This window comes from Pempheris klunzingeri, chromosome 17 (genome assembly GCF_042242105.1).
Source record: "Pempheris klunzingeri isolate RE-2024b chromosome 17, fPemKlu1.hap1, whole genome shotgun sequence".
Classification (NCBI taxonomy): Eukaryota; Metazoa; Chordata; class Actinopteri; order Acropomatiformes; family Pempheridae; genus Pempheris; species Pempheris klunzingeri.
In genome coordinates, this window is record NC_092028.1 from 17,094,744 (window position 1) to 17,109,964 (window position 15,221).

The following is a 15,221-nucleotide window of genomic DNA, read 5'->3' on the forward strand; positions in this document are numbered from 1 at the left end:
GAAGAAGACCAAATCAATAAATAGTGAGGGGAAGATAACTGGCACACTAACTGGAACAGCACTATTCCAGTTAGTTAGTTAGTGAGATAATACATTTCTTTTACTTGTCTGGGTAAAGAAATTGAGGATAGAAACCTAGTCTGCGTGACTATTGTAGGGAAAGAAAACGCCAACAAGCCCACACAGCACTACATGAAAATGTACATTTATACATTGGTTGGAAGTTCAAACAGTTTAACCCAACCCTGAAATCCAACTGTGACTAAAAAAAGTTCAAGCATGAGCACAAGGTAATTAAGGAAGTTTATATCTGCTGCTGTGGTTAATGCTGTAATTGTGGATTTAAAATCAAAGTGAGAATTGGACAAGACTTACAAATCTGTTAATGGGAACATTTGATATATTTGCAGATGCAACATAACTGCGCTGTCCTCTGATGTACATTAGTTAGTATGTAATTTGCTTAACTGATTATTATGATTTTCCCTGCTCTGAGCAAACAACTACCTGTGGGACTAATTGCGCTCAATGTCGAACCTCACCTTGTTCATGTTTCCAGCTTGCTGAGCATTCAGCGCGTTGTGTGCACCCAACTGTGGCCCTCCTTGTGTGAGTGTCTCTGCCAGCACACTGCCTCCAACGCCAGGTCCAGCACCCACTTGTGCCCCCTGCATGCCTTGGCCCTGGTACTGCATGCCAGGCCCAGGTCTACCCCGGCCTGCCGGTCCCAGAGCCCCATTCATCACTTGTCCTGTCTGGCCCATGACAACGTGTCCCTGCCCACTGTTCAACATGGCCTGGTTGAAGCCCATGCCTGCGCTTCCATTGCCTTGTCCTGCCGCTGCACCTCCTTTCTGGGCCTGGGGAGACTGGTGATTAGTAGCGCCCTGCCCCAGTGGACTTTTACCAAGCACAGCTCCGAGCTGGCTTCCCACCATGCCTCCCTGTTGGGGGCTGGCAGAGTTGAGGCCGCCTCCCAAGATGGAGGAGCTCCCGGGTCGCAGGAGCTCAGACAGCTGCTTGTGTTTGGCAGCTGCATCCGGAACGATGGAGTTGAGACCAGGACCTCCTCCACCTGGACCGCCATTAGAGGACATTCCCATTCCCAAATCTCCATTGGGGATAAGCTCATCTGGAAGGTCGTTTTCCAGGTCAAACAGGGACACAAGATCTGTAAAAGAGAGAAAGAAAAATACCAATTAGCTGTGATACATTCAATTTCTCATTTAAAGGCTAAAAATTAGACAGATTCAAAATTGGTGGTTCAAGGCATCAATTATTACATACATACAAAATTTTGTAGCTGACTTTCTTGTTGGGTAACCGGCAAAATCCATTGAATAGTACATCACATATCTGTTTTACCTCCTTTTCACTTTCTGATCAATCGGAAAACCCTGTCATTCACAAGCTAATGAGCTTACATGTTACCCTGGTTACCAATCGTGCATGATTATGTAGATCACTTTTAAAGGTCGCTTCCTTCATGCGCTCCATAATCAGAAGGAGGATGGAGCAATATGGGCAAATTTTGTTCGTTTAAACCAAACCAAACATATTAGGTGTGAAAGCACCCATAATTTTCAAATTTACCAATTGTTTTGTACAGTTTAGCGGCACATAAAACCATCTGTTAACCACAAAAACAAACTCATCTTGTGTTTCATGAAGCAGCATGATCTAATCAGTTGTTATATCTAAACCAAACGAGGCCTGATCACCGTACAAAGGTAGAGATAATAAGCAGCCATAGGTTTCCATTTTAGGAGAGAAAAATGCCACAACGGAGTAAACAAATTACCTGGTTCTACAAGAGAATATCACAACTCAAGTACATGCAACAACAAGTTTCTAGCGACTAAGAGGACGACTGTGAGCACAGAGAATCCTGCACGGTTGTACTACATACTACTACAACCAGTTTCATTAACAAGGTAAATACTACGACGGATCTTGACATATTGAGTTGAAATGATATAGTTCATGGGTGTAGCTCTGTAACTATCTGTCTGACATTTATTACTAAAATCATCATCAAATCATTGTAAACCACATCACATACTGGTTTAAGGCCTGAGCATTTATTGTTTTTACTGTTTATGTGTTCATGGTTTTGGTTTCATTCTCATTTTTATTGGCTAGTTTTATTTTTACTAACAGTATAGTGTGTGCAGTTATCATTCTAGTTTATTTAGTCATTATTTGGTTTTGTAAAGCACTTTGTAATACTGGTAAGAAAAATTAAATATGAATAAAGTTACATATTTACAGTTGCGTTGAAGACAAGAAAAAAGGTGCAGAGGAAAAGCGTTAGCTCTGCTACCGACAGCACTCCGTACAGGAAAAAAGCAAACAAGAGCACTCACCACACAGAAAATAAATAGAGCATTAATGAAGGTCAGAGGCCCAAATCACACGTCTATGTCAAGGTCCTTCACGTGCAGGTGTGAGTGAGCTTGTGTACGTGAGCCAATAAAGATTTTACCGGCACAGCAGCCACACCTCCACACACACCCAGTTCTTTGTCTGGGGACACTGTGTTATTAAAGTTGGGGAGAAATTCAATCTTTTTACCTATGGAATATGGTGCCATTTAATAGCAGTTAAATACCTCATCCACCAGCTTCAAATGAAATGCCTGAGCTTTCAGAGCAACAAGATTAAAGCAACAAGTCTCAGAGTAAGAGACATGGAGAGTGCATAGCTGGGAGCAAGCACCTGTTCCTTGACTGAGGCCTATTCAGCAACAAGACTGACACCACACAAATTTTAGAGGGAAGGGGTACAGAGGAGCCAAGAAGCTAGCTGAAGGAGGAAAAGTGCCTTCAGCATGGCAGCTCTTTTCAAAAGACTGAAAATACGATTTAGATTTGCTCATCATACAACGATATGATGAGCGTATCCAGTAGCAAGCAATCGCAGTCACAATGGAAGCATCCACTAACCAGAGAAGCCCAACACTTGAGTCACACTATTCTCACCTGAAGAGGACATTGCTGGTGCCGGGTGTAATTCACCCAACGCTTTTCAGCAGCAACATGAAAATCTTCAATTAGACTCTTCAGTCTGGGAGATAATAACAGGCTGTGCAGCAGGCTGTTGCTGCCTTACCAGAGTCAGAGAGAGATGAGGATGGAGATGTAAAGAGCAAGATCCTCCCTCTCTCTCCCAAGAGATAGGGGGCGAATTGGCTATACAATCATAACAGTGCTAAAAGGGACACATTAGATTTACAAGGGACCAGAATAACCGTTGGGAAAGTAGTGTGCAGCCTTTAACATGCAGTAGTAAATGCTGGAGAAATAAATATGTCAGTGGAGGTTTGATTCAGAGAGCAAAAAGGAAAAGTACTGATACAAGTATTCAGATGACTACTACTTACAGAACACCTTTACAAGAACAATAAGAAAGTATGACTAGTATCAGAAAACACCCATCTTCCACCATTAAATGCACAATGTATTAAAATTAGATTATACTATCTATCTACTGCCTCATTACTCGCTTCCAGTGGTTTGCCATTTGTATCATTTCCAAAGAAATGCATTTTTTTTATTATTACATTTGCAGTTCACTTTTTTAGACGGTCTTCAGGTTGCTTGATGTGTATTCAAACTGCGGCTGGGCGCCAAAATGATAATTAAGGGATTATGATACATTTACACCAGTAAACTTTAGACATTTTTACTTTTATATGTATCTCACAGCCTATCACACAGCAGAGATGGAACGCACACAAGCAACAGCTAAAGCAAACCTGTGGTATCAGCCAAAGCTGACGAAAGAAGAAATTGTTGATGAAAAAATATGGTACCATGACATCGGTTATATGAAAGTGGTTTGGAGAGTTGAAAAGCAACAAAACGCAGAATATGCCAGTGATCGGTGCTCATGGTGTCAATGGACCATATTTGATCTGCGACCCCCCCCCCATACGTGTATTTTGAGTGCAATTAATTTACCAAAAAAAAGCCACAAAATGCACAATAACCACTACATTATCATCATCATGAATTCTTTTGGCCGTGATGATCGTGTAGGGAAAATCTGATATTGTGACAGCCCCATTGCCAAGAATGACTTTACAGTGTTGGTGTGCAGCAGAAACATGAAGCAGCAAGCTTTGCGTCGACACTCGGATTACTCATTTTTATAGCAACACAACCAATCGCACAATACAGATATTGTACCTGATGTGCATGCTTGTCGGGTCAGACAGCTTTGTAAACATAAAATTGAGACTTCTACAAGAATTCCTGTTGGGCGTTTGACAGAGGAAACGGATGAAGGACAGTACGGACCTATTTTCCACACATTTGATTGACAGAACAATTGTATAAACTTTAATATGGTGATTTATAAGAAGAGCTATGAAGACTTCAACATGCGCAAAATTAGTGCCACACTACACTTGTAAAGCTGGGGCTGCAGTCATTTGCTGCACAGTGTTTATGAAAACCACAGCCATTCAGAGAAAATGACACAGAGGAAAAAAACTGGGCACGGCTACATGATCTGAGAGGCTGAAGAGCTCAGCTCTTGCAGACAGACACTGAGATCTAAATGAATTAAAACAGCTCAGTCTTGTTCCAGAGGACATGAGCATTTTGTGGATATGTGATAGAGATGGGCAATATGGACCGAAAATCACAGCTCAGTGTTTTAGGCTGAACAGTAATTCCTGGCATATACAGTACTGTGCAAAAGTCTTAGGCATGTGTGGAGTAATTCTATACAGTAAGAATGATTTCAAACTTATAAAATTGTTTATTCTTTATCAATTTACAACAGAATCAATGAACGAACAGAAGGAAAAATCTATTTCATCCTTTGCCTTTAAAACAGCATTTAATCTTCTAGGAACATTTGCACACGGTTTTTGAAGGAACCCGGCAGGTAGGTTGTTCCTAACATCTTGGAGAACTAACCACAGATCCTCTGTGGATGTAGGCTGCCTCAGATACTTTGGTTTCTTGTAATCACAGACAGATTTAGTGATGTTTAGATCAGGACTCTGTGGGGGCCACACCATCACTTCCAGGACTCCTTGTTGTTCTTTACGCTGAAGATGTTTGGGGTCATTGTCCTGCTGCAGAATAAATCTGGGGCCAATCAGACGCCTCCCTGATGGTATTACATGATGGATAAGTATCTGCCTGTGTTTCTCAGCACTGAGGACACCATTAATACTGACCAAATCCAACTCCATTTGCAGAAACGCAGCACCAAACTTACAAGGAACCTCCACCATGCTTCACTGTTGCCTGCAGACTCATTACTGTACCGCTCTCCAGCCCTTCAGCAAACAAACTGTCCTCTGCTAAAGCCAAATATTTCAAATTTTAAACTTTGTTTTCGTGCATAGTTGAGTCGCTTGGCCATGTTTCCACGTCAAAGGTTTGGCTTTTTGGCCGTAATTCTTCTATGAAGACCACTTCTGGCCAGACTTCTCTGGATAGTAGATGAGTGTACCTGGGGCCCACTGGCTTCTGCTGCTTCTGAGCTGATGGCAGCGCTGGACGTCTTCCGATTTCAAAGAGAAGTAAGCATAATGTGTCTTTCATCTGTTTCCTTAGCCGACCACTGTGTCTACGGTCCTCAAAGTTGCCAATTTCTTTGTGCTTCTTCAAAAGAGCTTGAGCAGCCCATCTTGAAACCCCAGTCTGCTTTGAAATCTTTTCCTGTGAGAGCCCTTACTGATGCAATGTTGTAACTACCTTGTGTCTTGTGGCTGTGACCTGTGACATGAAGCCCATTTCCACAAACTCACATTGGTAGCAGAGTTTGGCTGCTCCTCACCCTCCTACAAAGCTGTTTCTGTTTCAGTTAATGACTGTGTTTCAACCTACATATGAAATTGATGATCATTAGCACCCGTTTGGTGTAATTGGTTAATCATACAGCTGACTATGATCCTACGAAATCCCTGACTTTGTGCAAGTGCACTTAGCAGAATTGATGCTATTTTGAAGGCAAAGAGTTGTCACACCAAATATTGATTTGATTTAGATTTCTTTCTTCTGTTCGCTCACTTTGCATTTTGTAAATCGATAAAAACAATTAAATGTTGTATTTTTTAAAGCATTGTTAATGTACAGCATGTACATTTTAGGGCGGGGTTTGCTGACATGGCATCATGGAGGAAACAGGTTGTATATTTTGATGCAGCAACATTATTATAACATTATTATAATACGTTATGAGATACGAAAGGTAAGGCAAGGCCATTTCATTTATAGAGCACATTTTATTACAGAGAAACTCGATGTGCTTTACATTTATAGAGAAATAAAAACATCAAGCATATTTAAGACAGAAAGACAATAAAGAAAACAACTAATATTTATACAAACCCACAATACCAACACTGTTCATAGTCCTGAAGAAACAGGAGGGTTTTAAGTTTAGTTTTGAATGTAGATAGCTTTTTTATTTTTATATATTTCACAGCTCATCGAGCGGACCATTACACAAGATTACGTCCACAGTAACTAAAAGCACCTTTCTGGGTGATCTGATCTGATCTGATTCTGGGAACAACCAGAAAGCCAAAGTCTGAAGCTAAGAGCAAAAGGAAGTAAATGGTAGAGGTAAGGCTGGAGGGCAGCGTGGGGTGGCTACTTGGTTGGCATCCATTTCATCCCCATTCTCCCCATTTCAATCAGTTCCACCTCAGCTGAGACAATACCCAGCAGATCCACAGTATCATCTGCCACTGCTTTGCCGTGCTGGTGAGAGGCATCATTTTACCACTTGACTGTATTTTAGCACACGCTAATGCTAACGTGGCTGAATAATGCTCACCCAAGGGTTGGTGATCATACACACAGGCCAGACACAGGAGGAGAATGGCTGCCCATTTCTCACCTCTAGCGCTGACACGCCCACTCAGCCACACAACTGAAAACAAGCCCGACGCTGGCCTGCAGCCACATACTGACACGAGACCAGAGCACCATAAAAAGCTGTCACACATTAACATAAACATCAAAGACAGGCCGCTTATCTGGCTGTGAGCGACAGCTCAGTGTGCAGTGGGCTGGATGTGGCGAAGGGAGGTGTCTGTGCTATCTGTCAGACTACCAGTAATGGAAAGGCTTTACCAATAGCTAACGTGACTCCGTAAGCCAAACCAATTAGGGTCAATTGTGAGGATACTCCACTGTAACACAACTACGGCAGCAAACATTCACCATATTTAATTGAATCTTTGAGGCAATCAAATACCTAATTTTGAAATTTAATCCCTACTGAAGACTGAATGTTGAAATTTTAGTATTGTATTTAAAAAAATATGTCTGAATTTGTTACTGTAAGTATCCTCTTTGAAATTTTAAGTAGTTCATTTTAAGCTGTATAATTTCAAAAACATTGTTTCTGGTATGTATTCTCTTGGGTACAAGATGTGAAATTCAGATCTGAACATCAAGCCTGGTCACAGCATACCGTCGCACCACAGTTCAGTGGGACATTTACACGCCAGTATCAATGTGCTATCTGAGATCAATGAAAAAAAATGCATCTACATTCAGTTTCTTTGAATTTATGTTCTACACATTGATTTGCTGATTTACGTCATCCATTGAGTGCACAAGAAAAAGGCAGAGTTGAGGACAGAAGATGGAAGCTACAGGTTCCCCACTGACCAGCCTCCAAATTCTCTCAGAATTAGGGCTTTTTCAACTCAAGAAAAAAACCTGCGTATCCTCCCATCTGCAGCCTGCAATCTTCTTAGTGTACTGAAGACCCTGAGCTGCATCCAGGACCTCAAAGAGAGCAAGACACACGGTGCACCGTCCTACTGAATACATGTGTTTCTGTGCGTGCGTGTATGTCAGCGGAGACAGAAAGGGCTTCTGGCAGCAGTGGGGGAGGAGGTTCTGTGTCGGACTGCTTTATTGCCCAGCAAAAGCTCCTGTCACCCCTCTGCGAAGATGAGCTACCTTGGCCGAGGACCGAGGACTGTCAGCCCGGCTAGATAATGCAGCCGCCCACAGAGGACAAGACAGACAGAACAAAGAAACTTCACATTTCTCAGCTGTTTGTAAGTGGCGGACAGATGTTTCCGATCTCCGCTGCAATTTTAATTTAGCAACTGCACCAGTCTTTGCGATTTCAAAACTGAAAACTGAGAGGCTTCGTCTTTATCAATGTTTGGTGCTAGTGACTGCACAAAGACTCCAAACAAATGTTCAGCACACTGCAAGTACACACAAACACACACACATACTTGGATGTGCCAAGGAGGGTAATGTTGCTCGACTAGATGGCTGATAGAGATACGAGCTTTACTTCACAACCAGCTTTTAAGCATAGTGAAAGTGGCGCCTAACAGTTTTCACACTATTGTTTGCAGGCTTTGTTCTTGAGAAAAAGAAAGAAAAAAAAAACACAACAGTTTAAATCAAAAGTAAGCTCTTGCAGTAAAAGTGGAGAGAGCTCAGTGAGCTCTCTCACGTACGTCAGTTTTAAGCGATTAGTTACAGCCACAACAATTTGTCGATTTATCAGTTAGTCGATTAATCAGCAACTATTCTGAGCCGGCGGTTTCACTGAGCGTCACTGTCCAATGGGTTTATACATGACAGGATGGGCCCTGGTGAGACACAGAGGTGCCAAAAGTTCCAGTAAAGTTTGTAGAGGTCACTTGTTAGTTTTGGAAAAAGTGAAAATGTGGAGCTCTGGTTCATGAAATTATTATTAGCCTGTATTTAATGATTCTAGTCTTTTATTTGGATGAGCTGCCGCCACTGCTCCTTCTGTTTACGTTGGGAGGGTGGGGGGGGGGTGTTGCGCTGTTGTTATTCCATCTCACCATTTATGTAAAAACGTACTTAGATGGACTGGGGTGGGTGGGGGGTCATTTTAATTATGCCACTAGATGCCTTTTGCTGTGTTACACGTCACGCCTCTTCTGCTTGCAGAGAGCCATTATGCTGTCTAGAATCACACACTGGGGCATCAATTTGCCGTCAATGTTAAATTCAGTGCAAAAAAATAAATAAATAAATAAAGCTTGCTCGGTGGTGAGTCTTATTTACAGCGATATTGCACAATCTCTGTGTAATAAGGGACTTCAGTGACTGTTTGTCGACTTGAGACATTTTAAAAACTAAATATCTTCGGCATAAAAAAGGGTTCAAAGTTCTCCACGCCAATCAAATAGCCGGGAGTGTCACAATGAGAAATAGACTCATCTCTCAGTCACAGATAAACCCCACACGCCAATTTTCTGAAAAGTCAGCAAATGTATGTAGATAAAAGGGGCTTATACTACAGCTGAGGTCCTCCAAAAATGCACCTGTTACATGCTCAGGGGGCTGGCCTCCTTTTGGACGGTCATAATAGTTGATAACTACAATTTAACAACCACTATGGCCCCCATCCTGAGGAAATCACTTATTTAAAGTAACGCTAAATTCATCACATGACACAAGCAATCAAATATTTCTCAATCAGCCAATAACCACATGCACAAATCAGAGCATGAACAACGCTGGGAGGCCATAGTAGTGATGAGAGTTCAAAATCTCTCAATCATGCCCTCGGCTGCTATTACACAATGTGCTGGCCACAAAACATTTAAGCCCACTTAAAAAATGTTTTCTTTTTTTTTTTTCTAAATCAGTCCAGCTCTTTCAAGTTATCTAGAAAAGTTGTTCTGCAGGTTGGACTGGTGAAGACGCAGCCCCCATGGCAAGTTTCTAATTCTAATTATCACTGCAGTAGTTTTTCTCTGGATGTATTATGCAGATTTGTTTGCCAAATAAACTGGCAGCAGAAAAGCTCAATGTACTGTTGCTACAAAACACATGTCATCTTCCAGTGGATTTCCCCACATGACTTTTCACCCAAACCATTTTTTTTGCTGAATGAAAGAGGGACTGAACCTTCAGCGGCAGGCTGACCCAGACGGGACAAAGCATTTTTCTATTAAATGACACAAGTTCGAGTGCTTGTGTGGTCAAGAATCTGCTGAAGAGTCAATGAGCGAGACAATAAATCTAATCCACCAGGTCCAAGGATCCAGAGGCTGCATGTCCCTCTGGGCTGGTGGGCATCAAGAGGAAATCACACTATTTAGTGTGTGTGTTTTCATGTCAGACTCGTAGATGTACAGACTATCCAAGACAGCAGCACTCCAAAAAAAAAAAAAAAAGGTGCCACAGTAATACCAGAAAACCAGCAGCTTTAGATCCCTGCAGACAAGCTGTCAACATTTAATTCCCATGGTTATGGTTCTGATGGCTAATCACTATCATGTTATTTAACTTTTTCAGACTGAAAAGTTGGGAGCACAGGGTTACTTTCCCTGATGAGTTGTTCTCATCAGATGAAGAGCCAGTGAGTTTGCACTTTATCCACTAATTGGCAGATTCACTTGAACAAAGCAGAGACTTGATGTGCAGTTTTTCCTCTGACATTTGCGCCACTGGAGCGTCAGCTGGGTTTACTTTACAGTGGCTCTCTCCCCTCAGTGTGGATGCACGAAGCCTGCAGACTGTGCAGCTTTAATAACCGTAAATCTTATTGCATGCTTTTGCACGTCCTCCACGTCGGTGAGTTACATTTGTAGAACCGTGTGCCGGACTTACCTGGGCCATCTGATCCCGAGAGAGGTGAATTCAGCTTGGGTCGCTTTGCAGTGGGGGGTCCGACATCCAGCAGATTGTCAGCCATCCTGGTCGGCAAATTATATGAATGGTTGATGATGCAGGAAAATAAGTGAAGGATCAGTCCAGCTCTTCAGCCTCAGGGTCGCAATAACCGGTAACTTTACGCGTAAAGGAGCAATTAAACTGTTTTTTTCTGTTCTGAACTGGCAGACTGGCGAAATGCTGCCTGGAGAAAAAGGATTCAAAAGAAAGGCAACAGCGCCACGCTCCGCCGCCGAAGATCACCCCATGATAATCCAACACCCAACACCCACATAATTATCCTCAATAATCACGTCCAAAAATTATTTCAGTTCGAGAATAATAAATAAAAATCAATCATAAAATATTACAAAAGGCGTAAGCAAATCCCTTTCTCCGCAGATCGCCGGTTTCACGTCTGTGCAGAATCATTTTTTTCGCAGTCGAAACGAGCGGCCATAAAATCTATCTCGGGCTTAAATAAAAAGAGCAAAATTCAAAAAATATTTTCTATGAGGTGGATTATTTTTCTCGTCGCTGTCTCCCGGTAAATACAGCGGCTCGGGACGGAGATACGGCGAGAAGCGGCGCTCTCTAAAAGGGAAATCAAATATACAGTGGGCTTTCGAGACGATAAAAACCCGTGTAACCCTCACATGTTTGCGTTAATTCTCATCGGAAGAACTAACACTTCGATTTTCTGCGCGAAAAAAGGCGTTTGAGCCCCGTCTGGGTAGCTCCGATCGGTTTTTAAAATTAATGCTCCCCCCGAAATCCCGATTCTGAGCCGCGTCAAGATGGCGGCTGTTGATTCCTCCGATACAAAAAAAAAAAAAGTTTTTTTTTCTTCCCAGCTAGACTGTGGGGGGAGGAGGGGGAGGCGACGTGCTGCGACGTCCTGACGTAAACCTGTGTCCCACCGTGCGTCACGAGGACGTACGTGAAATTGCCTTAAGGGAAGGAATAACCCAAAAGAAGAAGAAAAAGAAGACTATGAAAATTGACTTTAGCGACCTGCTTAAAACTTTACATACACAACGCATCAGTATAACGGGAAAACACTGCGTTCATTAAGTTACTATACAAACAGCAGCTTTTAGATTACCAACATTGATTTGTTTATTCCCATCTTATTACCAGTGGTGGTGAAAAGTACTTAATACTCAAAATAAAAAAATAATTATGCCTATATTTAAATAGACTACTGTTATTAGGTACAATTTTGGGGTACTTGTATCTCTTTATTGCTATTTTATTCAACTATAAAGTACGCCAACAGTGCAATATATGTATTTGCCTCACTTCACAATGTGCAATACTTTGTGCAACACTATATTGTTTCTATTTTTTTATACTTCCTCTGCCATACATGTACATATTCTTTTATATCTCCTCGTGTCTGCTGTGACATTGTAAATTTCCCCGTCGTGGGACTAATAAAGGAATACTGTATCTCATCTTTATACATTCACTCAAAAATTGTACTTTTACTCTGATTCATTTATGGGACACTTATATCTTTTATACTTGACATTTTTGCTAATAATATTGTAGCACTTTTACTCAATAGTATAATAAGTATAATTTTGAATACAGGACTTTTTATATTGTGGTATTGCTACTTTTACTTGAGTATAAAAGTTGAATACCTCTTTGTTATTTCATAGCATCCCATTAAAGTCTTCCTACTAATACATAATATTGGAACAACTTTCTAGCCAGGTCCACCACAGTCCCAACTGTTGATTTATGAACAGTGTGTGCATGAAGTATGTTTGTTTAAACAGCAGTGATTGAAAGAAGCCACACTGTGAGCACAGCATCACTGGCTTTGAATCAGCTCCAGTTATTTTTCATTCTTCAAACACATTTAATTATTCCTGAGCAGTCAAATAATTCAAACGTAGCGTATGTACTCAACCTAAGACGCCAAGCATCTCATCTCTCTTGATACTCTGTGTGAGTACCAGCAAATACCAGTGGTAGAAGAAGTATTCAGATCATCTACTAGCATAAAAGTAGCAATCACTGTAAAAAAAAAAAGAAAAAAACAACTTTATTTGAAGTAAAAGTTCTGCATTCAAAAGCTTAATTAAGTCAAAGTACACATCTAGTATGAGCCTATTTAAATGAATGAAAGTAAAAGAATTGCTATGCAGCATAAGTGTTCCTGTTATTTTGTATATATTACTGGATTATCATTACTGATTTATTGACATGTAAGCAGCATTTACTGTAATGTTGTGGCTGGTTTGAGGTGGAACTACTTTACACTATGTTGGGTGGATTCATCTAGAACAATGTAAGCCAAACGAGTCGTATAAATATAGCACACATACAGAATGGACAGCATAAATCACTACAGTGAATACTCCATGTACAATTATTTCACATTTGTTGGCTATTTAAGAACAATATTCGAAAACATGCACAATCCACCGCTGGTAAGTACAGACCGGGATGTAGTGTACAGGCTATAAATTCAACCGGACAACATTTCCCAGCAACTGACTTTATTCAGTTTTAACCTTCACTTGCATACCTATTAGCGTGCTCTATACAAAAACATCTCCAAAGAAAGCAACAATTCATAAAAACTTGGCTGTAGCAGGCTACGGAAATACTGCCTACCTGCATTCATCTAATAGTGTCTTGCCGTTGAGTGAATTTTTAAATAACAACAAATCTGTATTGATTGAAGCCTTATTGTCTTAGCATGTCGTACTTTTCTTGGATGATAAAGTTGACTAAGATGTCCTGGTCACATTCCTGCTAAGATTAGAGCATCCCTTTGAAAACACCCACAACCGCACAGTTTTACAAACACTCTTACATATTTCTTTTTTTGTTGTTGTTTTGACACACATGCAGGCAAACAGAACACACAAGTATTGTTCCAACATTGTTAAAATTACCCAGTTCTTTAGTCTATTTAATACTCTAGTACATGCGTTTATATAAATAATAGAAAATGCTCAGATACCATACAATATAAAGGCATACTGTACATAAAAAGTGAGTGCCTTGTGCAAATGTGTTTCGACATATAATTATATTATATAAATCACCTTTCTTGAACGTGCACAACACAAAATGCAAATTAAGGAGGAGATGAGATAGGTCAGTAACGTACAAACATGGCAATGACACTCTTTGGCATCAAAACCTTCTCCGTGTGCCATTCTGCTGGTCCAGAATGTCACTCACATCGCGATAAATCAAACCAAATCAACTTTTATGTTCACGCTTGCCGTGAAACAAAAGGGGGAAACGATTTAAAAAAAAAAGCAAGTGGCAATCAAAACTGTGAGTTGTCACCGCTATCTCACTGCTCCTGTTTGTCCAAAATACAATACTAATCCAGACAAAAATGTTCAGAGTTCATCAAAAAAAACATTATTTAAAAGAGATTATCAGAATTACCAAAGGAAACAAAAAAAAAAGTAGCTTATACGCTTTACCTGACATACTTGACCTCTATTAAGCACTTAACCTTGGATAATAACAACACTAACTATTATAAGCGTGGCTTTATTGTAGTGTAACAGACAATTTTTGGGGCTGGTACAAGGGTTGTGTGCTCATAAGCAGAAATAATGCAATTTTCCCTCTGAAACCAACGATGCTAAACTCTCATTATTGCATTTAAAACAAACCCGGCTCCATCTGAGAAATAAATACAGTATGAAGGCAAAGCAATTCAAAAACATTAAGGCCAATTAATGTTCAATATGTTTGGTATGTTTACATTTAATTGTATATATTAAGAAAAGGCACTGCTTAAAAGTCATGACCTTAGAAAACCAAAAGCACAAAAGTAAACATTCCCATGCTTAAGCATACCTAAAGCTTTTAAGAAATATCCAGTGTCTTAATAAATGAACTAGCAGACAGTGAAGATAAGGAAAAATTAAGTTTGAAGTTAAAAGGCACAAGCTACCCTATTCTGTTTTTGAAAAACCAAACAAACTATACAACTATTAGGTTAATGTCAAATGCGGCAGTCGAATTAAACTATTTGATAATAAAAGAAGGCAAATTGGTTCTTTATTTTTCTGCTTTACTTAAAAAGATACCGATTATGTAATAGTCATTTAAAAAATAAAGGGTTAATGTGTTGTTCAGGGTTTTTAAAAAGTAAAAAATGAGACAATTGAGTGAATTTCACAGAAATACCTTTTTGCCTCTGAGCACACAATCCTTTTCGCTAAGAAACAGCGTCAGAGAGAACTTGTAACAGTGAGAGAGATGTACAGTTGAATCAGTTTGATATCCTTAATAATCCGACATAATAGCACGAAATCGAATAAGTTGGAAAGAAAGAGTAAAAACACAGACAGGGAACACTATGAAATACATTTGGTGGACTGCCATCGCATGTTCAGTGTTATTACATCAAGTTTCATGCTATTGAAAGTATGAAGCAGCTAAATGCGCCCGGCTGTTTCCATCCAGTAATGTCTTTCAAATTAGAGAAATTAGAGAACGGAGCTTTGCACAAACAGTTCAAGTTTTGTGTTACAATAAATACAATAAAACACATTTAGTTCTGATTTGTGACATTCCACTTTGATTATCCATGTC

At 40.3% G+C, this 15,221-nt stretch overlaps 1 protein-coding gene across 4 annotated transcripts in view; it reads right to left on the bottom strand.

Annotated features, from left to right (window-relative positions):
- crebbpb (CREB binding protein b) overlaps positions 1-11,410 on the bottom strand; it is a 33,014-nt gene extending 21,604 nt beyond the window's left edge. For all 4 annotated transcript variants that reach the window (XM_070848677.1, XM_070848676.1, XM_070848679.1 and 1 more), the window contains exons 1-2: positions 10,596-11,410; positions 543-1,171 (exon numbers count right to left, since the gene is read on the bottom strand). In XM_070848677.1, coding sequence (XP_070704778.1) covers positions 543-1,171; positions 10,596-10,680 — 714 coding nt within the window. In that variant the 5' untranslated portion in view covers positions 10,681-11,410. The remainder of the gene's footprint in view (positions 1-542; positions 1,172-10,595) is intronic.
- Positions 11,411-15,221: the final 3,811 nt, after the last annotated feature.